This window comes from Tenrec ecaudatus, chromosome 4, assembly GCF_050624435.1.
Source record: "Tenrec ecaudatus isolate mTenEca1 chromosome 4, mTenEca1.hap1, whole genome shotgun sequence".
Classification (NCBI taxonomy): domain Eukaryota; kingdom Metazoa; phylum Chordata; class Mammalia; order Afrosoricida; family Tenrecidae; genus Tenrec; species Tenrec ecaudatus.
The window spans coordinates 24,055,048-24,081,523 of record NC_134533.1 but is presented as its reverse complement, the minus strand read 5'-3'; the positions used below and the strand labels follow the sequence as shown (position 1 = coordinate 24,081,523).

The following is a 26,476-nucleotide window of genomic DNA, read 5'->3' as shown; positions in this document are numbered from 1 at the left end:
GATTACATTATATGACATATAAATTACTTGCAAATAAAACTGCTGGAAATAAATAAAAGACAGGAATTTTAAAAATTACAGTTCACTAAGAATGAAAGCCTAAGGACCTCGTGGCGCAATGGTAGCGCGTCTGACTCCAGAATGAAAGCCTGATTTTAAAATTAGTAAGACTTAAACTAGTACTTCTCAAAAAAAAAAAAAAAGTTTACCCAAATAGTAAGTATATGAAGAAGAGAAGTGCATATTGCAGAAGCTACCACCACAGTCCTCCCAGAGTAGATGCAGTGGAAGAACGAGTGAGCGGTGGTAAGTGATGTCACAGATGTGAAGCAGCTGGGACACTGCTGGTGGGCATTTCATTTGGTGCATATAGACTGGGAGAATGTTCAGCAGAACGTATGAAAGCTGCAAACGTACATTCTGTGACACGGCATCTTTATTCCTGGCTTCACCGTAGGTAGCACAGGAACTCATGTTCCTCACATGACAGCCACAAGAATGCCACGACAGAAGCAAGACACAACTGGGATGCTTAGCAACCATGGAACTGATTTTAGCAATAGTAGGTTACTCATAAAATAGGTATTACTTAGCAATGAAAAAGAGTAAACTGATATATGCAGCAGTCTAGATGGACACCGTAGACAATTTAATGGTAAATATGTAAAGCTACACAAGAGTCCATGCTGTATTAATTCACTTATAAGAAATTTGAGAACAGACAAAACTAATACATGGTGATGACCAACTCAAACCTCCTATAGTGGAATCAATTCTGACTCATAGCAACCCGTAGGAGAGCAGAACTCTCCCCTCGGATTTCCAAGACCATGAAATAGACCGTCTTTCTCTCTCCCACCGGCTGGAGGACCACAATTGCGGATCTTGTAGTCAGCAGCCCAATTTGAAAGCTACAGTGCTGCCTGGGTTCTTTATCTAACAGAGATTAGAATAAACTTTCTTGAATGTTTCATGAATCATTGTACGGACACCACACACAGAAGGGGGCTTCAGAAAGATGGTGGGCAGATGGAATGAAAAGATAATGGAGTTTTCCCTTTAATTAAACATAGGCAGTTTTATTTTTAATATATACTGAAATGTATTGAGCTATGTGTCTTGGATTTATACATTTTACATGTAAATTATACCTTAATAGAGAACAGTATTTTCCTAAAGGACTAAACTTTTCCAATCTGTCCCTTTCATTTCTGCCTTTCCTTAAAATTGGAAATCCCTGGCATCCCTGGTTTTTATCAACCTGAAACCCTGTCAGACTTGCTTCTCTGGTCCCCAAGTTTAAAATCCTGCCTCTCTTTTGTTTCCTTTGTGTAGTAAGTCCTTAAATCTTGCCAGCTCTTTCTTTAAAATGCCTCCCATTCACACTTTCCAAATCAGGCTTGTGCTAGAGTTTTAGCCTTAAACCATAAGCCTGAATTATTGTCAAGGACCTAAATGATTTCCTTGCTTTTTCATACTCAAAACTGTTTTTACATCATGCCAGCAAAACTATCTTTTTAAAGCACCATTCAGATGGTGCTTCCACTCAGACTGGGCCGCTTTTTCAAAACCTGGACGAGGCTTTCCCAAGTGGGAGCTGATATAGGTCAAGATATAGGTCAAGACCCTCAGATCTGCCCCAACCAGCCTTCCTGCTTCTCTATCCCTGGGGAGAACTAGGGTATTCAGTGTTTCCAAACAGGTTTTGTTCCCTTTTGCTTACACCTCTTTGTTCATGATCTTCTCTCCCTAAATCCTTTCTTCCTCACTCCAAAGCCATCTCACAGTTCAACCTAAAGGGTTTATGTCCCAGTTCTTTATAAAGCTCAGAGTTTTAAATTCAAGTAAATTGTCATGCCCCGGATCCTTTTTTTTAGGTTCCTAGATACAGCTTTCTGTGTGGAATTTACTTTCCTCAAAAGATAATTTACACATCTTGATAATTCTCTCTCTGGCATGTGAGTTAAAGGGACAATTTTTTCTTCCCACTCCCACGCAACAATTCACACAACTAATAGAGAATGTTGTCTCCATATGCTTGGATGGGTCAATCCCATTTTATAGATAATTGGTCACTTTTCATCTTTTTTTCTCCCCTTTTCTGTTTTAGATTATTATAGGAAATGGAAACTGATCTCAATTCCCAGGACAGGAAGGACCTGGACAAGTTCATTAAGTTTTTTGCCCTCAAGGTAATATGTCCATTCTCTGGAGCCCAGGACTTGTAGCACAGCTTCCACGCATCTCCCTTTTGAGCCCCCGTTGGGAATGAAGCATGACAGCTTGCAGCTGGCCCGTTTTAAGGGATACTTCTGTCGATTGTGAGCCAAACTGTGAAGGTTGGGGGCGGTACTGGGGGTGTAAACTAAAAAGCGGTTTCCAATTTCCACAGCTAGTTCAAAAAAATTTTTTTTTCAAGGCTGTTTGCAGAAATGTCAGACCATTATGCCAGGTTATTGGCACAGTCTGTTCCACAGACTTGGGATTGGAGCAAAAATTGTGATTCAGAATGGTCAATCTTTGGGGCATCTTTTCTAAAGTTCAACTTAGCCTGAAATGCCCACCTATCATATTGTTTCCCTCCTAGTAAATTGAATTTTGAATGCATTAGGAATTAAACTGCCTCAAATCAAAAATAAAATCATTATCACCTCGATCACTCTTTCTTAACCATGCTGAAAGGATCCATCCATAGAATACAAATTCTGGTTTTGAAAATCTTAGGGAGATTTTTGCCATATGAGCCAAGCCATATGAATAATTGGGTGCTTTGTTTCAATCTACTATGATTATGTAAGTTGTGGCGTGAATATTCAAACCCACAGTTGGACTTCTTTCTTCACGAACAGCATGACCTCCATGCGCAGCCTCCTTCTGCCTTGTGAGGGTTGCACGGCTCCCAGCCTCAGAATGCAATTACTCTGATTGGTCGGCGCTGTGCCCTCAGGACTACTTACAGGTTTTCAGTTTTTTGGTTTTGGCACAGTGTTGTCTCTTTTCCCATTAGTTCTTGAATGTTTTAAATTCTGTCCCTTCCTGAGGTATCGTTAGGATGAATGGGCATCTTTTTAAGCCTGCGTTGGCTCAGGAGCCAAAACCATGTTCTGAAGACGTTTTTTTCCCCATCTGTATTTGTTTGTTTGTTTTCAGACTGTCCAAGTGATTGTCCAGGCTCGACTTGGTGAGAAGATTTGCACTCGTTCATCTTCATCTCCAACGGGTTCAGATTGGGTACAAATTTATTCTTTGCTAAGGGGGCGGTATGCTGTGGTGTTTGCCACGGGAATGGCTTTCAAAGTTCAACAATCCAGAATGCTGTTGATAGTAGTACTAAATCATGATGTTAAAATACCAGACTATTTGATTCATTCACTTAGAGAGTATGTCCATTATCTAATGTTTGTCCTGGATTTATTTTGGTTCTTGGCTTCCTGCTGTTAGAGGTGAAAAGCTAAGTCCTTGGAAGACAAAAATAGTATTTTGTTAACTAATCTTGGTCACTAGTAATTATCTTTCTCCGGCTGAGATTTGGGCCTTTGATGCAGGTTATCTCCTTAATCAGAGCAATAGCTGCACTGCCCCACCGAAGTCTTGCTGCATCTCCATAGGCTACAGAAGGCCTCTTTGTTTTCTAGTTCAATTTAGCCATCAAGGACATCCCAGAGGTGACACATGAAGCAAAGAAGGCGCTGGCAGGGCAGCTGCCTGCTGTGGGGAGGTCTATGTGTGTGGAGATCTCACTCAAGACTTCTGAGGTAAGGGCAGGGCGACGATGGCGTCTGCACCTGGCATGTGAGGCTGTTCCCCTTGGCTCCCTGCACCTTCCCCTCTGACTTCTCATCACTCTCTGACGAGGCCATGTTTTCTGGTGATTGTTGCTTCATCTTTGTGAAATTGGCACTTTCCCCTTACCTTCACATTGACATTGTTCTGCTCAGCCCTCTTGCTCTAGAAAATCTCCCTATTCCCGTGGGAGAGCTCATGTATTCTGTTTAGACTTGATATGTTTGGTTTATAGGTATGTTTACAGAGTATAGCTTGCTATATTGTGATTTTTTTTAATGTGTTCTTTTTGCTCACCTGGCACATTAGGAGTGAGGCAAATATTTTTTATTTTTATTCTCTTTCTGCTGTTTTACTGGGAGGATGCATGGTGTAGTAAGAAGCAAGTTTAGATATGAGATGAGTATTAATGGCCAAGTTTCTGAACTCCACCCCTACCAATGCCATCTAAATGACACGTGCCATCTTGCAGGGCTATAATATTTTTTCATTCGTTCCTCATCTCTAAAGTGGATATGTAATCTGTCCTAACAGTAGAGTGTCAACACATCACTGTTTTTCCTGAGGTCAGCAGCTATGCCACATTTTAATTCTCTCACTAGTTCCTCAAATACCATTTGAAAGAATCTTCTCCAGAAAAAGTAAGAAAGAATCCTCTCTTTGGCTTCAGTGCTAGCACAGGTGTGCCCTTAGTGTCTGGGATAAAATGTAACAGGCTGTCAAGAATGAGCTATTACTTAATTTCACGGGGGTCTTAGCATAGATGCTATGAACTTTTCATTATTTAACTACAGTTACTATAATGTAACGACAATAACTTCTATCGGTTATTGTCTTAGTGTAACCATAGAGTCCAAAGGAAATCCTTATAGAATTCTTTCTTCTCCCAGGCATCATTTCCTAGGAAATCTAATTATAAACAGTTCTTAATTGTCCCATAGAAGCCTTATACTTTGCGTTGGATACTGACCATCTCTTGGTTTTCAGGGAAGGTAGGATGGAATTCAAGATTCATCTTGTCACTTATAGCTGCTGGCTTGATGAGAGGATATATATCAAAGATAACTATTTAAATTTGACGTGGAGGAAGTAGAAGTCAGTTCCCCACAAGTGAATCCGACAGAATGTTACTCGTGCTCCACAGGTGACTGTGCCTCTCAAGAAATGACACTGACGAGCTCACTGAGCGTTAGTCTCCAACACCCACTCTGCTAGATTAGCCTATTACAGACATGGACAGTTTGGCTCAGGATATCAGGCAGGTACAGGACTTTTACATAAGGAAGGTGTTAGGGTATGCTTTAGCTGTGAGGATCTCTGAAAAGAGCCCTTGTTGAGCTGGAGGGAAGGCTCTGCCAGGCTCCCCCCATTTAAAAAACAGTTGTGCCTTTGGAAGTTTGCCTTAAGAACTCATTCAAGATGAGTAAAACCTTTAACCTCAAGCCGTGTACCCTAATATTGTTTATAGCAGTGACAAAATAAGAAATAATTTATATATCCATGAATGGGAGGATGGTTGAATAAATTATAGGTTTGCCTGGTAGAATATTATACAAATATCAAAAATTATCTTTTCTATTGTAAGAAAAATGGTACAATGTAAAAGAGCAAGTGCTAAAAATAGTATGAATATTGTGACATGCTTGCTATTTCTTTAGAAAAAATGGCTAGTTGAATTATAATTATATCCATTTTTCCCTTTTGCCTATCTATACTTTCCATAATATAGTAATTATAGTTCTTTGTGATAAGGGAAAAAAATACAAAAATTAACAAAATCGATCGGTTTTTAAACTTTTAGGACTAACAGTAACTTAGAGAAAATGCAGGGTGTTCAAGGTCAATAAACAAAAATCAGCTTGGTTTCTATGTACCACCAATGAGAAATACTGATAAGAAAACAATTCCATTTCTTTTTAATCATTTTACTAGGGGTTCATTCAACTCTTAACACAATCCATACATACATCAATTGTGTAAAGCACATTTGTACATTCGTTGCCCTCATCATTCTCAAAACATTTGCTCTCCACTAAGCCCGTGGCATCAGCTCCTCATTTTTCCCCCTCCCTCCCCATTCCCTCTTCCCTCCTGAACCCTTGATAATTTATAAATTATTATTTTGTCATATCTTACCCTGTCTGACATCTCCCATTCACACACTTTTCCGTTGTCCGACCCCCAGGGAGGAGGTTATATGTAGATCCCTGTAATCGGTTCCCCCTTTCCAACACACCCTCCCAGTATCGCCACTGACACCACTGGTCCTGAAGGGATCATCTACCCTGGATTCCCTGTTTCCAGTTCCTATCTGTACCAGTGTACATCCTCTAATTCCATTTCTTATAGCACCTAAAAGAATAGAATATCTAGGAACCAGTTTCACCAGAGATATGAAGAATTTATACAATGAAAACCATAAGAAAATTGCTGCAAGAGACTAGTTAAGGAAGATTTAAATAAGTGGAAAGATGTTCCGTTTTCCATGGATTGGGAGACTTAATATTGTTGAGATGTTAGTGATACTACCCAAAGTGATCTATGGATTCAACACAATTCCAATAAAATTTCAACAGAGAGAGAAAAATCAATCCTTAACTTTGTTTGTAAAAGCAAGAGGCCCCAAATATTTAAGAGAAAGGGGAAACAAACAAGCAAATCAGGACTCATACTTCCTGATATGATAACATAAATATAGCTACAGTAATTGAAATTGCTTAGTATTGGTATTACCACAGTCAAATAGACCAATGGAGTATATTTTAGTCCAGAGATAAATCCACAAATCTATGGCAAACTGATTTTTGAGCAAGCATTAAAAAGTCTTTTCAATAATATGTGTGAGGTTGACTTGGTGATGGAAAGAAACAAAATGTAGAAAACAGTTTCAAGGGCTTATTTCAGAGCCCCCAGAAGGGATGGGAAGGGAGAGCAGAGAAAGGAATGGGGGCATCCTGAGCTCCCAGGTGAGGTTCACAGACCCCAGTTGGGGCCTCGTGAAGTCACACTGTCCGGGCGAGAGGTGGACAGTTTTATAGCCGTGGTCTGGGGGCAGGGAGTAGCTGGGGAATTTTCCACTTCAACTTTGTGGTCTTCAGGTCTGAAGCTAAGCAACAGCATTCAAAGTGATTTGCTAAGGTTAGTCTTCTGGACCTGGGTCTGAAGGCCACCAAAGGGAAGGGGGTTCTGACCTCCGGTAGAGTCCTTGATGTGTTTTCACCAGCTCTATCTGCTCACGAGCCTGCCCTGCTAACTCCTGTTTCTGCCTGACAATATGGTATTAGGAACATTGAATTTCTTCATTTGGAAAGACCAAACTGAATCCTTACACACAAAAATATTCAAACTGGAATTAAAATCTAAATGTACAAGCTAAAACTATAAAATTATTAGAAGAACATGCTTGGGCATTGCTGCCAGGCCTTTTCAACAATAGATTATCTAATAACAAAAGTACAAATGTCAAAAGACAAAAATAAAAAAGTAAATGGGGAACCTTGTAGAAATTAGAATCTTTTGTTTATCAAAATACTTTATCGAAAGTATAAAACTAGTTATTAAAAAAGTATAAAAACAAGTTATCATCTGGGGAATAATTTTAGAAAGCATTATTTCTCAAAATATGCATAAAACTTAACAACTTAACAGAGACAAATAATACAATCATATGGGCAGAGGACTTGAATAGACATTTCACTGAAGGACATGATCAGCATCATTGGCCAATGGAGAGAGAGACGCAAATCAAAGCCACAGTGAGATATCATTTAATCCCCACTAGTGTGGTGAAGATTTAAAAAGCAAAACAACTAATAAATGTTGCTGAGCATTAGAGGAAATTGGAACCCTTGTCTGTTGGCGGTGAGAAAATAAGATGGGACTTTCCTGTAGAAAATGCTGTGGTGGTTCCTAAAAAAAACTAAACGAAAAATAGAGCAACTCTATGGCCTGGCAATACAGTTCAAGGACTGCAGAGCAGAGACTCAGAAAGAGACTTGTCCATCAGTGTTTATTACAGCAATAAAAACGTTACAGCAACCTACATACCCATCCACAGAAGAACAGATCCGCAAAAGTGGTGCACACATGCAATGGAATACCACTACATCAGTCAGAGATGATGTCCTGATGCATGCTACAGTATGGGTGGGGCTTGAAGATACTGTGCTGAGTGTAATAAGCTAATCACAAAAGGGGAAATACTGCATGACCTCAATTATATAAAAAGAGAAGACAGCTGTATTAGAGACCAAGGGTTTTTAGTGGCTATCAGGGGCTGGAGGGAACTGGAGATGGAAAAATTGTAGGGTCGAGTTACATAGCTGATGATTGTAATTGCTATAAAGGTTGAATTGGCAGAAGTATGACACATATTTACAACAATAATAGAAGCAGCAGCATAGCTGTGGAGGCTGCTTGTGTACAACTAAACAAAACACCTCGTTTGATTTCTTGGATTGGAAGAAGTTTTCTTTCTTAATTTGAAAGCTTAGAGTAATAGTTTCATGGGCCATCCAGTTAACTGGCCACATAATATGTTTTTGTTCGACCTCCTAAATTGTTGTGTCATGACTGAGGGTTTAAAAGCTTTTAAGCAGCCATTCACAGTATAACAATTGATTTCTTCTCATCAGGAGCAACAGAGGAAGGAGGAGTCAGGAATGGGAGGCAGATAATGAACTAATTGCCTACAAGAAACAGCTGTCGCCATAAGGCCAAAAGAACTAGATGGTGCCTAGCTTCCATGACTGAAGATTTTGATCAGAGTCCTTAGAAAAATCCCAATAGAAAGGGGGAAACTGCAGAACAGAATGTCAAATCCTCATGAGCTTCAGACATCCTGAAGCCAGGGAGGGTGGATGAACCCCGGAAACCATTACTCTGAGTTAATCTTTAAACCAAACATATCTCTTGAAATCATCTTAAAACCCAGTTGCAGTTTAACTTAACTAGTAAAAAAAATAGCATAATAAAATTATCTACGAAAAAATCAAATGAACAAAAAAGTTACCTATGTGGCATCAACTTGATCACAGCTCAAAAGATTAGATGGGACCCTAGGGGGCAGTCAGAAAAGATGTAATCAATGTCACCAAATTGTACAGTCGTAGAAACTGTTGGGTTGCTGTTTTATTTGATTGTTGAATGTGTGTGTTAATCAACAATGATAAGAGTAAATTAAATTTTAAAGTAATGAATAAATGAAATTTAGGAAAACCAAACTTTCATGTTTTTCGATTATCCTATTTATAGGGAGATTCCATGGAATTGGAGATTTGGTGTCTTGAAATGAATGAAAAGTAAGTTTTCCTCTCTTAGGGCCCTTGGTGTTGGTAGCTGAGGGGATAAAGCAGATGATGTCATGTGCAAAGCAGGGTATCAGGGCTTTCTGACCACAAAGCCGTGACTACAGCTGGCTTCATGCTTGGCTTCCAGCCTAGGCACAGCTATGGCCTTCAGAAGGAGCCCCATCCCAGGGAGCCGCAGGCGCCATAGCGAGAAGAACACCAGAGAAAGCTGAAAAGGATTTGTTTGTTCCCAGAGTACAGATAGTTCTCAGATTAAATCTCTCGTGAACTGTGTGACATGACTGGTCTGTTTTGTCTATTTTCTGGGTGGCAGACATCCAGTAAGATTTCCACTCAGTGCTGCTTTTTCAAGAGTGTCACACTGAGATTGGGAATGCATTCTGTTTCCCTCCCCCCTTGTCTTCTCTGAAGGCCCATCAGCTTACTTCCTGTCAAAAGCTGTAGCTTTCAAGAAGAGTGTATGGGTAGAAGGAGAGGAAAAAATACAGGACAAAGCATATCAAAAGAGAAATCAGTGATAATTATGTCTGATGTGGGAGTTATTTTTCTTTTTTAAATAGAAAGCTATTGCCAGGTTATAATCTAAAATTATATTACAAAAAAATAGAAGATGTTTCTCCAGCCAGCTCCTAAGATGGTACATTGAAATTAGGTTTGTACCTTCAGTGTATATAATTGCAGTATTGAATTACTGTTTTTGAGTATGTGGTTTTATTTCTTAGAATGATAACTACATCAAAGCTAAGTATATATGTATGTGTGTGTATACTTATTGGAGCTCTTTTTAGTGCTGTTCTGTTCATGAAAAACAAAATCTTTGGTTTTCTCAACAATCTGTTGATAAACTGACAAGGAATTCTAATTATACCTCCGTTAAAAAAATGTTTAATAATAAATTCAGTCTTATGTCGTTTCAGCACTTAATTTGCACCTATCTCTTTTGACTGTAATACTCTGAATGGTGTTTTTGAACCAGAAAGCCGATGTTGTTGCATCAGAATTCAAGGATAATGCTTTCAGAATAAGTTCAGTCACAGTCGTTAGATAGAACTTCGTGACACTGCTAGAGTGGTTGCATTTCTAGCTTCACATTCATTTTGATAGAGGCTGTGAATCACATGTCTGTGTGCTCCTCAGGTGTGATAAGGAGATCAAAGTTTCCTACACGGTATACAACCGACTGTCTTTGCTGCTGAAGTCTCTCCTTGCTATAACGAGGGTAACACCAGCCTACAGGCTCTCCAGAAAACAAGGGCATGAATATGTCATCCTGTACAGGTAAACAGCCCAGATGCTCATCGTCTTGATTTATGACTCATACGCCTCACCTCTGCACATCGCCTGGCTGGCATTCAAGCCGTCTATAATTGTGTTCTGGACAGGTGGTGGTTGGATCGTTGATGATAGCGCTTTGAGATGACCATCTATCCAACCCTCCTTGGTGAACCTCTGTCCCAGCAGTCCTCAGCTTTCCTAGGCACCAAGTTCCTTGTCCTTTGGCCTGGGCATGGTCGTGACTCCAGTGGAATGGAATTTGAGGTCTTACTTGCATAACATCACAAAGAGGAAAGGAGCTTAAGATTGTAGACAGACAGACAGACAGACAGACACAAAACCAGGCTATCTTCTGAAGAGTTCACAGCCCTCTGTATTTCAGGTTAATTTAAAATGTTGTTTTCTGTCTGAATTCTACTTGTGTTTCATTATAAAAAACTGGTTAACACTTTTCAAGGGTTTTCCTGAGTATCTCATCTGAACAAACATTCATTGAGTGCATTTTTTATGGTGTAAGCACAGCTTAGTACACACATAAGTTTATAATGATATCAGAATTTAAAATCTGCATAGCAGTATCAGGAAAAAGGTTCTGGGTGACCAGAAAGGAAATATAAGTTCATTGTAGTTGTAGGCTTGACAGAGGAAGTGGCATGGGACCTGCATTTGTTGTTCCAGGTGGAAGGTAGAAGAGGTGACCAAGACATAGGTGAGGGGGCAAAGTATGACTTGTACCCAGATTGTCCAACGGTCTGGAGTGATGGATTACAGTAATGGGAAGTGAGAGAGAGAATACAGTAAAAAGGCCAAACTAAAACCCAAAACAACTCCATCGGCACCAAGTTGATTCTGATGCACAGTGGCCTGTTGTACAGGAGAAGTCCTGCTCTCCGAGGGTTCCAAGACTAGAACTCCTTACAGAAGCAGCCTCTCTCCTGCAGAGCGGCTTGTAGCAGCTGAGCACCAGCAACAGGGTCCCCAAACCATCCAGGACGCCTTTCTTTCGTACTCACTGATAAGCCACTAGGTTTAGAGCAGCTTTGTCTGTGGAGCTGGGTTTTCAGAGTTACTGTAGCACTGTGGAAGGACTAAGGGAGAGGCTGCCCTCATTCTGTTGAAGCCGTCCAATACCTGAGGACAGGTATTACACTATCCCTTAACTTTCTTGGGAGAAAGGTGAGGCTTTCTACACCCGTTAAGTCTCATAAACCCACGGGGACAGTTCTGCCCTGTCCTATAGCGTTGCTATCAGTCAGAATCTACTCGATGTGAGTCAGCATTGACTTGATGGTAGTGAATTAGTTTTAGTTAAGTTTCTTAGCAATGATCAAGCAACTCTAATCATGTTTATTTTTCCAAGTCCGAAATAAAGGTTTACCTTTTCTGCTGTCTTCCCAGGTTTAAGGTTGAGTGTACATTTGAAAAGTACTAGCCTCTTATTCTTTGTAACTCTTACCTGCCATTTACCTAAGCTACATCTCTGTTACTTTTGCTTCTTTTAGAATAGCCATCCTACACTGCTAAAGTAAAATAGTATTGCTCTATTACTGTTTAATCAGTTACGGAGTGCTTTTGGATGCAAAAGCTTTAAAACCGTAGAGCACGAATCTTAAAGATAGATTTTGACTTTTTAAATATACACTATCATTAGATTAACAGTATAAACTTATACCATCGAAGATTAGCTTTGTGTGTGCTTTTAAAGCTATCTGATCATTTGTCCTAGTCTTGTTCCTGTTGAAACAAACGGGAAAAACTCACTGCCATGGAATCACTTCGGATGCTTAAGAATCGTATTGAGCAGGTTTAGCTGATGTCATCTTGGGAAACCAAACCCCTTGCCACTGAGGCGATTCTGACTCATAGTGACCCTGTGTAGGGTTTCTGAGGCCTCAAGTCTTTAGGGGAGCTGACAGTCTGGTCTTTGTCCTAAGGAGCAGCTGAAGGGTCATTGTTACTGCCGCCCAGTACTTAACCCTAGACGCCACCATGGCTTCTGCTATGACAACCCATTCTGAATTTGCTGCTTATTAAAATTTTATTGTCTACTCTTTGTGAAGAAGCGTTTAATTTAGCTTGTAGATCGTGTCAACAGAGTATAGCTGAGAAAAGAGTCAGCATAATGAGGTTATTTTAAGCTCTCTACCAACATTCAAATGAGTAGTGAGCTGTTGGTCAGCTCTTTATCAAGGGGCAACTAGCGGAACTTCTTTTGGGCAACACTTTTTAACATGGCAGGGGTCAACAGACTGCATACCACCAGCAGACGAACTGCTTGTGTTTGTAAAGGAAGTTGTTCAGAACACAGCCCTGCCCGCTTGTGTGCATGTTGTCTGTGGTTACAGTACAGCAGCAAGCTGAGAAGCTGCGCTAGACTGTGTAGCCCACAAATCTGAAAGAGTTAAGCTAGCCGCTCCATAGGCTGCCGACTCCTGTAAAGATGCGAGGCGCAGTTCTCTCTACTCTGTCCTGTAGGGTCTCCATGAGTTTGAATTGACTCGACCCTTTTAAAACCAGAAAGTGTGTCACCTCCGTTTTGTGATGTTTGCCTCTTGCATGCATCGATTTCAGGTTTATTTCACATTGCTTTTCTCCTATCCAAAACCAAACGCATTGCCATTGAGTCAGTTGTGACTCACAGTGACCAGGTAGAGCTACCCCTGAGAGTTCCTAAGACTGTAGCTCTGTCCTGCAGTGGAAAGCCTCGTCTTTTCCACGGGATGGCCGGTGGTTTCTAACTGCTTCCCTGTGGTCAGCAGCCCAACGAGTACCCACTGATCCACCAAGGGCTCCTTTCTCCCGTACCCGATTATAGCCTGAGCTCCGGGAATATCCACTTTATCCTTAATGTGTCCTCACCATCTCATCACGTGACTTTGGTTGGAGCTGAGTGCATTGAATAAACTCATGTAGGTCTGTAATATTCAGCACTATTACTTAAAAAAGACAAAAATGCATTTTAAGTATTTCGTAATTCAGACTTGTGGCCAATAAGGACTGTTCTTCCCAAGAGGATTCATGGAAGAGTTTTGCTATTTTTACATTTTTAGAACAGTCCGATCATTTTCTTTATTTTTGAACGAGTTTTCTCCTTGCACATCTTCACCCTGCAGTTTGCTTTACGCCATCGCTGCTCCCTCGGGAGAAGTGTTCAGGCAGATGATGAAAGAAGGGTTTGTTGGGCCTGTTGCTTTGTTACCTGGTGGTCTGTCCACTAGAAAAAGTTTTGCGTAATTCTTTTCCTTCCTCCCTACAGAATATATTTTGGGGAAGTTCAGCTGAATGGCTTAGGAGAAGGTATGTATGGCGGTTGAAACATACGGTGTTATGAGCTCACTCAACTTTGTGGTGGCTACCTGTAATAACATGTAGCTTGTAACCCTACGATGTATACTGCAAGGAAGGAAACGATAAAAAGAGCCTAAGGAGATGCCAGCGATGAGCAAATAATTTCCTCCAGTGGTGCAGCAACTCGCTTCTTTATTCCCCCGGAGGTACTTGTATATTTTCCCAGTTTTCTATAATCAGCATATTAAATATTTGTAACAATTTTGGAAAATTGAAAATGAAACCAAACAAGAAAACCATGGCAAGCCCTCCCAACCTTTTCCTGGACTTGGTGCAGGGTGGCAGCTTGCGTGAGCTGAGGTAACAAATGCCTAGGTCCCTTTCTCTGTCTCCCTGGGCACGTGACATATGCGTAGGACTGGGTTGGACCTGCGCAGACCGTTAGGAAGGAGTGACATCTGTCAGGCCTTTGGCAAGAGCGTTTCATCAAGAAATGGAAGGCTGTTCCGCCCATCGTTAGGGGGTCAGTGGAGGATAAGTGGAGGGAAACCAAGCAAGCATTGGGAGAGAAGTTGAGGTGGCTGCAGATCGGATGCTAGACTGAAGGACCCAGGGGAAAGCCGGCCGGTAGCAGCGCCAGTGTTCTTTGGAAATACAGCTAATAACTTACCTCTTCACCCAGGCTTCCAAACAGTCCGTGTGGGCACAGTGGGAACCCCTGTGGGCACCGTCACTCTTTCCTGTGCATACAGAATTAACCTGGCATTCATGTCTACCAGGTAAGAAAGGACCTTGGATTCCAAAATAACTCCGTTTACACATGTGTAAGTCCCATCTCCCCTCCCTTCGGCACCCAAACTGAGCTTATAATTCAGCTTTATTGTAGTGGAAATCAACCCTTGGAAGAACAGAAGTCAAGAAAGTTCACACTTGCCAGACTGGAGAATCTGAGGGTCCCAGAACCAGTTTGTCCAGCATGTAGAAGTTTAGTTTCTATTTGGGGATATGATTAGTAGTGTTTTGCCAATAGAATGCAATGAAGGGCCCTCTGAGGACTTCCGTCCTCTGGAAGGGCATATTAACAAGTACCGCCATCTGCTTGTTGCACTGCAGGCAGTTTGAGAGAACGCCACCTATCATGGGAATAATCATTGATCACTTTGTGGACCGTCCCTACTCGAGCACCTCGCCCATGCACCCCTGCAATTACAGGTGAGGACTGAGAAGCGCTCTAAAACTGCAGGGCGGAGTCTCTGTTAGAGAACCATGGCACCCCACTTGGCGAGGGATGGAGGAGCTAGCGTCCCTTTTGCTGATGCTCCACAGGGGTACAAGGCCATTGGGTGGAAGGTAGTGACTAGCACTGGAACTCAAGCCTACCGGAGTGGCAGTTAGGTATGCAGTGGTCTTTGGCAGGTCAAGTGGCTTTCAGTGGCATGTGGTGCAGTTAGGGGTACATCAGAAGAAACTGTCTCGGGGCTCCCAGCTCAGGAGCCACGACTCTGGAGGTTGGCGTAGGTGTGTAGCGGTAGGACGGACTTCTGAAGTGGGATCGATCTGTCTGTAGTCTCCAGACTTTTCTTTCACTGAGTGGCTCTTCCTGACAGTTCTTTGAAGACTTAGTCTGACCTCCAACATTGGCCCAGAAAATTCTCTCTGAAATAATAGCTCAGGTGAGATATTTGGCCATTAAAAAAAATAAAATAAAAACTTGGTCAGACTTCTAGATGGTGCTCTCCTGAAAATGTTTCAGACTGGCTCAATTGCCTTTTCTTGCTACAATGAACTCTGTACGGAGATATTTTTCATTCCTTTGTTTTCCATCTTTTCTCTCTGGCATGGATTATCTTTCCCGAGGGTGTCCACTCGTAGTGCCTGAAAACTGCTCTGGTCACAGCTATTTCTTGACCTGATCTCCCAGTGAGCCCTTCCTGAAGCTGCTGCCACCATGATGAAACACTTTGTTTCTCTGCCCTGCAGGACCGCTGGGGAGGACGGCGGCGGGACACACCCCTCCGTGGAAGACTCTCAGGAAGTGTGCACCACCTCCTTTTCCACCTCCCCGCCAACCCAGGTGGGGAACCACTTCCCAGGCAGCAAGGAAAAGGTGTCAGACTTTGGACCCCAGTACCTTGTAGTGGTGGGGGTGGGGTGGGGAGAGAGAGTCTTCGTAGCCATCGGGTAACATTGCAGTGTGGCTAGTCTGTAATCCAACTGAACCCACCATACCATTGACTTTCTTGGTAATATCTTAAAATTCTCTACAGAATCAATCCATCACTTATTTCCAGGGAGGCACTCTGGCTTACCCTTGTTCATTGCTCTGGCGAAGTGGGAAATTTGGTTTCTAATGATGGAAAAACGTCAGAGTGCAGGTTTTCTTGATAGTTGTCACAGGGTTCTGTCTGTCTGGCCTCTCCGTGCAACCCTTGCTAGTCATTAACTTTCCCAAACGATGCACATCCAGTGACGCGTGGGCTCTGGGACCCAGGCTCCTCATCCCAGGCAGCAGGTGAAACAGTCGCGATGCTGAGACAGCTTCCACCCACCAGTCACTGGCAGCTGACCTTGGGGGCCACCTCTCTGCCCTTCTGTGTCCTTGTCTTTCATCTTCTACCTCCTTGCCACCCGGTCCCTGCTGCATGTGCCCGTCTTCACCCCTGGACTTTGACGCCAGACCGTTTCTTCTGGCCTCCCTCAGGTCAGCGGCCCTTTAAACTAGCATCCACCTCATCCTTGTATTCTGGAGACCCAACAGATGAGCTCTCCACTAGGTGCTGTTTTTATTTTAAAGAAAAATACTTTTCTTGTGTAGAAGATATGAGACTAAATGATGGGTCCTGTGGAATCCTGGTGTAGTAGACACATTGGCCTACTAACTGCAGGGTCAGCAGTTCCAAACCACCAGCTGGTCCTCAGGAGAAAGATGAGGTTTTTTTACTCCCATAAAGAGCGACAGTCTCGGAAACTCATAGGGGCAGTTCTTCCCTGTCCTGTTGGGTTGCTGTGAGTCAGAATTGACGCAGTGACAGTGCCTTTTTGAGTTTGGTGTTACTGAAAAGCAGAAATCAGGTGCCTGCTGAATTCCAGGGCACGTCTGTGACAGCAGGTGCCAAGGCTGCCCTGCTCCTGGCCAAGAGTAGCACCAGCCTGAAGGGCACAATAGTGGGAGGGTTTCCAGAGGTAGAGAGGCCCAGCTCAATGTTGATTAAACTGTTTTCTGCCAAGGGCAGGTTCTAGTAACAGAACATTATGACTGGGGAGTGGTGAGGGCTGGAGAGCTCGCTCACTCTCTCTTTGCCCTCTCTTTCTCCCCGATACACGGACACGGTGGATATGTAACCCCACAGTAAATGGGAAAGTGGAAGGGAATACTAGCTTAAAGGGCCACTGAGCTGAGTCAGACCTGGGAGAAACGGTCTGGTGTGTAGCTGGTGTTTGCTAGAGTTCTACTGGCCTGTGTGAGGAGAGAACAGATGTCTTCCTTGGTATTCGTTGCCTGTGGGTCTTGGCCATGATTTTACCAGCGTTGTCCACCCAGGACTGAGTGAGAAGTGCCCCCTCAGAGGTCCTAACCCACCCGGAAGTACCCGCACCCCTCCTCTTAGCACACTTCACTTCGGTGCAGATGCTTTCTTCTTCGTAAATGGAGGCTTGCGGCAACCGGAGGCTTAGCAAGCCATCATCACCAGTTTCCAAACAGCCGGTGTTCGCTTTGTGTCTCAGTGCCACGTTCTGGTCGTTCTTGCAATATTTCCAGCTTTTTCATAGTGGAGTTGCTCACTTACTAGACCGCAGCCTATAAACCTAACTTTTATTTGCACCAGGAAACCACGAAGTTCACAGGTGTGCAGCCCCACCCGAGCATCTCCGAGGTCAGCCTGTAAGCCGATCCACTCTCTGACAGCCAGAGGACTTCAATATCTGTTAATACTGAAATGCCCCCTTCTTAGTGTGACTGAGGGGCTTGTCTGAGTCCTCCCTTTGAGCTTGGCTCAGAGACAGCGTCCAGTAGCTATGTGGTAAAGTGATGCTTGTTTTGCCAGCAAACTCAGAGTCCTTGAGCCACAGGGTCATTTGGACACAGAGCTGAGTCAAGAAGCAGTTGTCTAAGCACTGTTAACTGGCACGCTGGTGAAATTTAAAGATGGAGCGGCAAGAACGGAAACCATCGTCCTGCCCATTTTGAGCTTAAAGCCCTGAGAGTCTTCACAGTGCTCCAGCTGTTACTCTGTCACCATCCCACGCCACTGGGCAGTATGAGCGCACACATGCACACACCCGACCTTCTTCCCCGTGGGGACGATGCCAGGAAGTGTGGCTATTTAAAAATCTGACCCTAAATGCTAGCCCTTTAATCCTGTCCCTGAAGATGCTGAGACTCAGAGAGAGGGTTCCCGCTAACAGGCCGAGACCACACCCCCATAGTGCCCTCCCCCACACATGGTGCACTCCCCTGCCTGACCGAGCACAGCAGGACTCCTGCCCCTGCAGAGTCTGGGCTACCCCTTCTCAAGTTCCTCTCTTCTCTTTTTCCCTCTCCCTTTTCCTGTCTCCGTGTGTATCTGTGCCCAGTGTGTGTTTACTGTCACAAAGGCACATTTTCAGACCCCTACTCCTGTGGTGACGGACACCTTGAGGGTCCCCATGGCAGGCCTGGCCTTTCCCCACCAAGTGAGTCTGTGATGGGCGGAGGGACTGCACTTGGACGATCTCTTCTTTAAGCGTTGTCAATCAAGTTCAGTGCTCTGGGATTGGTGTTGGGTTTTAGCAGGACGCAGTTTTAGCAGGACACAGATTGGTGTTGGTGTTGGGTTTTAGCAGGACACAGTCTCAGCACCCAAGCCCAGAATGGGAGTTGTGGGGGTTTGGGTGGGGGGAGCTTCTCCCATTCATGTGAAAAACACATGGGGTGTTTCTATCCTATTTTCAAGGAACTGGTCCAGGACTGGTCTTCTCCATTCTTACAATAGGAATAGGAAGTCTCCTGTGGGCAGGGGTGACGGAGGGTGGTTCAGGAAGCGGGCCTTCTGTTTCAGAGGGACCCCAAGGATGGGGGGGAGGGGTGGGGGGAGAAGAGAATGACTTGAGACAAACCAGTTACTTGGCTCCCAGTTCTGCCCGGCTTGTATTCCCCTCATCTGCTGGGCCCCTGGGGAAGCGAAGCAAGATGAGTATGCACACTTCCCATGTGGCTGTTGGAGGCTCCCTGAGTGTCCTTAACTAAAGCCTTAGCCTTCCTGCCTGTCCTGGTCCACTCACCAGACCCAGTGCTGTGGGGATGAGGTGTGGTGACCGCGGGCCATATGCTGGGACTGCCTGTCTTGTCCTCCTCTTCTCTTCTCCCTGTTTCTCTCCTGCTTAGCTCTCAAGCTCTCGCCTTTCCTATCAGCCTGCTGCCCTGGGCGTTGGATCAGCTGACCTGGCTTATCCAGTAGTGTTTGCTGCTGGCCTAAATGCTACCCACCCTCACCAGGTACCTCTGACAATGGGGAGGAGCATGGGGAGGACCTGTGCAGGGCTGCTTCCAGACGTCGGTGTTCTGAGGACAGTGACGGAGCGGAGTCTAGAGTAACTTGGAGGCCGGATTGAGCCCCTTCGAGAGGACGGGGAAAGGAAGACAGCGGCCTGGGGACTCTCTGTTTTCCCTCCCTCCCTCCTGTGTCCGGCCATGTGTCCTCTCTTAACTGGGTTCCACAGCAGATAAAGATCCAGGGTTTTCTGCCCTTTGGGTGGTGACCTCGGTGGCAGAAAAGCTCGAGAGCAGATAGCCTCATGCTGGGACACAAGGGCCTCGTCCTCCTGACCGGTCACGGTCTCTGTGCCTCTTCTCTCCTCACCAAAGCCCACAGTTCCCGGGAAGGACGGTGGCGGGCTGCCCTTTGCTCCTTCCAACCAGCCCGCCCACGGTGCCCAGGCTGACCAGGAGAGATTGGCCACCTGCATACCTTCTGATGGGGCCCACTGCGCGGGCACACCTTCCAGCAGGTGAGTCTTTGCACCTTCACTCTGGCCCTGAAAAGGTACCAGGGGCCTGCCGCCCATGTGTTTATCTGGTGTCAGCTAAGGGTGACTGTCCATCATATCGGCTCAGCTCAGACATTAGTGCTCAGAATGTGGAATCTGAGTTAAGGCACTGGATCCAATTTCTGCAGCCATGGGAGCATGGGCATCAGCTCATGTGTACAGACAGTGGCCTCTAGCTCATAGGAAATAGCAAAGGCTTGCTTCTTGTCCCCCTCACCTTGGGGAGCCTCTCGAGCACGTGCTTTCTTTTGCTTCAGAGCCCATCGTGTTTCCTGAGGGCATGGGCATGCCAGCCCCCTTCCAGCCCTTCTGAGGCCGTGCCCCCTTTTTAAGACTGGGATTGATTTTCTGCTTTGTTAGTCCCTCAGAGAGATTTCGTGGAAAAAGGTGCTTTTTCACATTCAAAGATTATCCTTTTAGATCTGCCTATTCTGATTGGAGACATAAAAGTCAAACAGGGAAGACCTTGACTAGTTAAAAGTGAAAGTTCTTTGTCCCCTTTTGAAAAGATGAGAGGCTCTGGGGTGGGTCAGGTCATCTGCCCAAGAAGGCTCCCGGAGCTCAGGAGACAGGTGCGAGCCTAGAGCTTCCACTCCAGAGCCCGAGCCTTCTTTCCCTTCCACTGCAGCTCTACCCTCCCTTGAGCAGACGGCTCCAGAGATGAAATTGCAGGGCCCTGCCACATCTGAAATCAACTTTCTGATTAGACACATCCCTGAGACTGCCTGTCACTCCCACAGGGAGCGGGAGGGAAGTTTGGAGAAGACCTTGTGTCCCTCTTTCCAAAAAACCCTCTCTCAGCCCTGGCTCCTCCAGTCCAGCTCCTCCTCGCACTCTTCCCTGCAAGGAAGGACGGTCCGAGGGGCAGTTTGCCCGCGAGTTTTCTGAGCCTCGACTCCTGGGGCGTTATCTGAGGCAGCGGTTCTCAACCTGTGGGTCACAAACACCCCTGTGTGTGTGTATTATATATTGTTATATATTTCACAGGGGCTGTCTGATTCATAACTAGCAAAATTATAGTTATGAAATAGCAACAAAAATCATGTTATGGTTGGAGGGTCACCACACGTGAGGAACTGTTTGAAAGGGTTGTGGCCTGAGGAAGATTGAGAACCGCTGGTCTGAGGGATAGTTCAAGGCAGAGGACTCTGTGTCAATCCAAACCAAACCCACTGCCACCCAGTCATTGCCAATTTGTAGTGACCTTATACAGGGTGACTAAGGCTTTGTAAGTCTTTTTTCCCCCTTGCTTTGTCAATCTTTTTTTTTTTTAACATTTTATTAGGGGCTCATACAACTCTTATCACAATCCATACATATACATACATCAATTGTATAAAGCACATCCGTACATTTCTTTGCCCTGATCATCTTCAAAGCATTTGCTCTCCACTTAAGCCCTTTGCATCAGGTCCTCTTTTTTTTTTCCCCTCCCTCCCCGCTCCCCCTTCCCTGTTTTATCAATCTTAACCAGAGCAGACAACCTCATCTTTCCCCCTCAGAGTAGGGTAGAACTGTCCCTGTGAGTTTCTGAGAGTGACTCTTTATGGGAGTAGGAAGCCCCGTCTGTCTCCCGAGGAGCAACTGGTGGTCTTCAACTGCTGACCTCGGGGTTAGCAGCCCAGTTTGTAAGCACTACCCAGTAGGGGCATAAGGGCTAGAACTGTCCCTTGAACCAGAGAACACTTGAACAGCCCTCTGGGCCCTGAACACTTACTTTTGACCATTGGGCCTTTGTCCCTGCTGCATGCGAAGGGTGGCTGCTACTCTGGCCGGATCAGAATGGTCCCGTTTCTGCTGCTTTGAGTCCACCCTTCCCATCACCCAGGACTCACTCACTGTCAGTCGGAGGGGCGGGGAAGGGGTGACAGTGGGAGTATCCAAAGTGACTCTGTTCAAAGAGGTTTCTGGATGAAGAAAAGGCCAGGAAGGGAAGAGAACATGGTACACAGTGTGGGGACCCTCGACCCAGACAGTCTCTCCAGGGAGGAGAAGTGAAGTGACACTTCATTGGGAGTAAGAGACAGTCATGGGTCTCGTGAGCTCAGCAGTGACCTGGAAGTCATGCGCCTTGGCTGTTTTAGATGACAACAGACTGAAGCAGCAGCTGCTGAGCTCAAGCACTGGGTCTCTGGGTACTGGTTGTCTGTGCTCACGAATGATGGCCTGGTGCATATTGATGTGCTTGCCCGCTCATGGCTGTCTTACGTGCTTTCGATGTTTAATATGGGGGTCGGGCAGTGGGGGCTGCCTCCTGTCCTGGCTGCTGTGGTTGGAGAGAGTTCCAACTTGACCTTCCTTCTCCAGTGAGGACACGGAGACAGTGTCAAACAGCAGCGAGGGGCGACCCTCCCCCCGTGACGTCATGGAGACCATCTTTGTCCGGAAAGTGGGAGCATTTGTCAACAAACCAATCAACCAGGTGATTCTGCTGCCACTGTCACCTCTGAGAAGTGCGGGGCTCTTGACTGTGGTCTGTAGAGCCAGTGGTATTATATGCAAAGTGTGTGTGTGTGTGTGCGCACGCGCGCGCGCCTTCCTCCCCACCCCCATACAGGGTAAGAGCCTGTGACACCTGTCAGGAAACGTTAAGACCTGCTCTCAGACTGGGAGACTAGAGAATCAGTGTGCCATGCCTGTCATTCCCCGAGTCTCCCTCGAACCAAGAAGCTCCTCAGAATGGCCCTTGAAACACGGGGGCGACTGAATACCGGGGACCCCTTGCCTCTGTCTGTCCTGGGGTTGGGGGAGGCGGGGCAGGAGCAGCTAGGCTTCCCCAGCAGGACAGGAGCTTGAGACTTGGGCTGCCTGGCTGCAGGCGTGGGCTCACTGCCCCTGCAGGTGCTCCTGGGGTCTTTGAAGATGACAGAGCCAGTGAGGGCTGTGCGGAGGCTGGGGAGCATCAGGCCTAGTGTCTTTCTCCCGTCTCTCTCCAGGTGACCCTGACCAATTTAGACATCCCCTTTGCCATGTTTGCTCCCAAGCATTTGGAGCTGGAGGATGCCGACCCAATGGTGAGCCTTCAGTTTTCCGACCTAGCCAGTCACTCCTCCTCCAGGCACTGCCACTCGCCCGGGGCTTAGGGATTTGGCTCCGGTGTCCAGTCCCCAGTCAGCCTTTCAGTATGTTCGCAGTCACTTTGTACCCAGTTCACAGAATCAGCCCTAATTCTTCCTTATCCTGAAACCTGACACAGGTGAATCCCCCCACTTCCCCCGAGACGGGGTCTCCTCTCCAAGGCAGCCTGCACTCCGAGGGCTCCAGCGGGGGCAGCAGTGGTAACGCCCATGACGACTTCGTGATGATCGACTTCGTAAGTGCCATTGCGGTCCTTGAGCCCCGCTGACCCGAAGCCCCTGCGCAGTCCCTTGCTGTCACAGCCAGTGATCCCTCTGACGTTCTGCCTTGATAGCATCATAAAAAACCCACCCACCTGCCTCGTGCATGATGACTGAGGGCTGGCCCTGGTGAAGGCCGCCCAGGTGGGAGATAGAGTAGCATCGGTCGTGACAGTTCTAGGGATGTGGCCACCTGGCCGGGCCATGCCTTCTGTGGCTCGGCAGCTACAGAGTGAGGGGATTTTGCAGGGAGCAGGTTGGTTGCTTCCGTTTTGTCGTCTGATGGGGGTCTTCCTCCTATTTTTCATAAGAGCCTGACCTTTGGGGACTGGCAGCAGGATAACCTCGGATTCAGGCGACACAGCTGGGGCCTCGTGGTGGAACCTGCCCAGGACACTGTTCTGGGAGACACTTGGTGCTCCATAGACAGTGAGGTTTTCTGTGTTACTTCTCTGTGGTTCATTCAGAATGAAATGCAGTCCTCTGTAGGGGTTCTTCCAGATACCCTGAGTGGGTGGCCCCCTGTCACACCTCTCCCATGCATTTTCTATCCTCTGTGGTCCAAGAAAGAGGCGTAACTAGGTTTGTCTTGTCTTTTGTTTGATTTTTTTTTTTAAAGAAACCAGCTTTTTCAAAAGACGACATTCTCCCGATGGACCTGGGGACCTTCTATCGTGAATTTCAGAACCCCCCTCAGCTGAGCAGCCTTTCCATAGACATTGGGGCGCAGTCCATGGCTGAGGATTTGGTATGGAAACCCTGCCCCGTTAGTTCCGTCTGCTGACCATCCATCCTCATTGATGACCATTCCTGATCCAGAGAGCCTAGACATTTCTTTTTGTTACTCTCTATCTGCACCCTCCACCCCCCAGCTTCCCAGAAACAGGAAGCTAGACAATGGACCTCTTTTTGCTGCCCTGCAGATTTGCATCGTACCAGGCAGTCATTATCTTGATTTTGCTTATGTTCAGCTCTGGCTTTTCCCTGTGTACCTCAGCATCACTTGGACCTACCCTCCCGGACCTGCTGTCAGCGGCTTGCTATAGCCACAAGGCCAGGCTGCTCCCGCAGCACTGTGCCTCCAGCCAGGGCCCAGGGCAGGGGAGAGCAGGGGGAGCTGACTGCTCACGGTGGTTCTCCTGCACCGCTGTTCACACTGCCCCTCAGTCCTGCTGGATCGGAGCCTCCTGTGAGCGGGCTTGGGCTGGCTTGTTCTGTGCCCGCAACGTATTGTGGAGCCCTCAGCTCTTCGTCCTGCTCAGGGCTCGCGCCTCTTTGGTCTCGCTGAGTCTCCTAAAGAGCACTGTGGACGTGCGCCCTTGTCCAGGGCCCCTGGGTTGCCTGCCTCCTCCCTCGAGGCCCGAGCTGACAACGGCTCTTCTCGCCCCTCCTCTGCAGGACTCGCTACCAGAGAAGTTGGCAGTGCACGAGAGGAACGTCCGAGAGTTTGATGCCTTCGTAGAAACCCTGCAGTAAACGTTGGTGTCCTGAACACCCTCAGCATCTCCTGTTTTGTGGTCCCAGGGAACAGAGTGGCCACCTCATCAGCTGTTCCCGCTCCCAGCTGGTGCTCAGGGACAGAGTCCCGCCCCTGCCATTCCTAGAGACTCCCTGGCTGCAGCCGAGGCCAGTCATCACCCTCGCTGGGCCTGCAGGTGGACAAAACCCTGTAGCAAAGGGCCCCAGCAATGACCAAGGCTGCATTCGCCACCGGCAGCCAGCCTCCTGCCTCTCCCCTGCCGATAGCAGCAACCACTGGACATTCCCGCTGGTGACCCAGAGTCTGGCGAGGAGGCAGAAAGAGGAAGGAGACGGGGAAGGAGGAAGGGGCCCTGTAGTCCCTGGGCATTGACCCCCTCTTCCTGTCCTCTCCAGCCCCAGGCTGCCTGCCCACCACGGCATGCTCAACCAGCCTGCCCCTGTCGCAGGGTATGCCGCCCAGCCTCGTTGCAGGCTCCAGGCAGTCCTGGCGCCTGCCTGGGCCCAGCTCCGGACCCACAGCCCCGGTGAAAGCAGAGCCCGCACTTTCTGACCCTGTGCGCCACCGCAGAGGTTCATTGCCTCCCCCTTGCTGCTCCTTGGTTGTAGAAACTAAATATTTATTACTTCTCAAGAAGTCACATGTTTTCTAGAGAAACATGTTCAAGGGTAGCAGTTTTCCCTTGGGGACGGTGGAAGGTCTCTCCCTGGAGCGGGACCTCCTCTCGCTGCCTTGAGGAGTCTTGTCCGCCGGCCCAAGGGAGAGCAGCTCCAGGGGCTGCTGACCTGGGCTGACAGCGAGCGAGCTTTACCTTGGACGCCTCTTTTTCCTGTGGCGCCTCTCCTCTTCACCGCTTCTGGCAGCCCCAGACATCTTAAGGACTATGTGTGGAGACACCCCTGCTGCTTGGTGTGCCAGCTGAGCCTTGGGCCTAGGCTGTGGACCTTGCTGTCCTGCAGGGCCTGGCCGCCCACCCTCCAGCCCCAAGCTCCTCACACTACCCTGGGCCCATTGGTTGGATTGGTTCCTGTTGAGAAACCAAAGCTGGGCCTCTGACGCACCTTTTAGCTGTTATTAACTGATGAAGTCAAGGGCCTAGCCTTGGCCACCTGCCATCCGTCCCCCTCACGGCCTAACTGGAGCCCTGGGGCACTGGGCCTGTCTCCTCCCTCCGGCCCGCCCCTGTTCTTGGGCATCTGCCCTTCCATGGCACAGGTGACTCTCGACTGCTTGTTAGGAACCTGCATGTGACATGTGATGCTGCTCCCACCTGTGGAGCTGACCTCCAGGTCGGCGAGGCTGAGCCAGGCCCAGCACAGGCGCTATGCTGCCGCAAAGAAACAGCCCAGCTACAGCTGTCCGACTGCCCTGGGGCCAGGGCACTTCCTGACGTGGCCGTCCCCGGCCTGCTAGACCAGCCCACATTTACCCCGAGTTACTGATGGCCCCTGCTCAGCTCTCGGAGGTCTTGCATGGAAAGGCCTGTGCAGGCAACAGCTCTCTGACAGGAGCCCCGGGAAGCAGCCTCCTGACCGCAGCTGAGTCGGGGAGGAGCACAGACCAGCTCCTGCAGCAGCTGGGCCAGACACCTGTCCCCAGGTGGTAGCACCCTTCTCCAGCCCACCCTGTTTGGAAATACTGAGCTACCATTTAAAATGTATTAAATAGATTTCCAATAAACTGTTTTCCTTCAGAGTCTCCTGTCCTGCAAGTTGTCCAGCCCCTCAGCCCATTGCCTGACGGCTCCTGGCAGCAGGTTGGACGAGAATCCTTTGGCTCCAGGGCCTTGGGCTCGGGGAAGAATACTGAGAGAGGGTACTGACGACTTGGCATGTGACTGACACTATGGCTTAGGAACTCTTAGAAAGGCACTGAACCTGGGAATGACCAGACGCAGCTGGCTTGCTTGGGCATCGTGGGGCCCAATGCAAGCAGCTGGGTCACAAGTAGGCAGGACTGTGCCTGATGTCCCACCT

General features: G+C 47.0%; 1 protein-coding gene across 5 annotated transcripts in view; it reads left to right on the top strand.

Annotated features, from left to right (window-relative positions):
- Positions 1-26,188, top strand: part of ATG13 (autophagy related 13) — a 40,775-nt gene extending 14,587 nt beyond the window's left edge. For 2 of the 5 annotated variants that reach the window (XM_075545782.1, XM_075545781.1), the window contains 15 exons: positions 2,111-2,192; positions 3,151-3,231; positions 3,636-3,755; positions 9,037-9,083; positions 10,230-10,370; positions 13,624-13,664; positions 14,338-14,434; positions 14,769-14,867; positions 15,636-15,729; positions 19,501-19,643; positions 21,990-22,104; positions 22,619-22,696; positions 22,879-22,995; positions 23,640-23,768; positions 24,419-26,188. In XM_075545782.1, the coding sequence (XP_075401897.1) occupies positions 2,124-2,192; positions 3,151-3,231; positions 3,636-3,755; positions 9,037-9,083; positions 10,230-10,370; positions 13,624-13,664; positions 14,338-14,434; positions 14,769-14,867; positions 15,636-15,729; positions 19,501-19,643; positions 21,990-22,104; positions 22,619-22,696; positions 22,879-22,995; positions 23,640-23,768; positions 24,419-24,496 (1,449 nt within the window). In that variant the 5' untranslated portion in view covers positions 2,111-2,123 and the 3' untranslated portion in view covers positions 24,497-26,188. Of the gene's footprint in view, positions 1-2,110; positions 2,193-3,150; positions 3,232-3,635; positions 3,756-9,036; positions 9,084-10,229; positions 10,371-13,623; positions 13,665-14,337; positions 14,435-14,768; positions 14,868-15,635; positions 15,730-18,230; positions 18,330-19,020; positions 19,132-19,500; positions 19,644-21,989; positions 22,105-22,618; positions 22,697-22,878; positions 22,996-23,639; positions 23,769-24,418 lie in introns of those variants that run through there. The other 3 variants (XM_075545785.1, XM_075545783.1, XM_075545784.1) reach the window with 3 other exon arrangements.
- Positions 26,189-26,476: the final 288 nt, after the last annotated feature.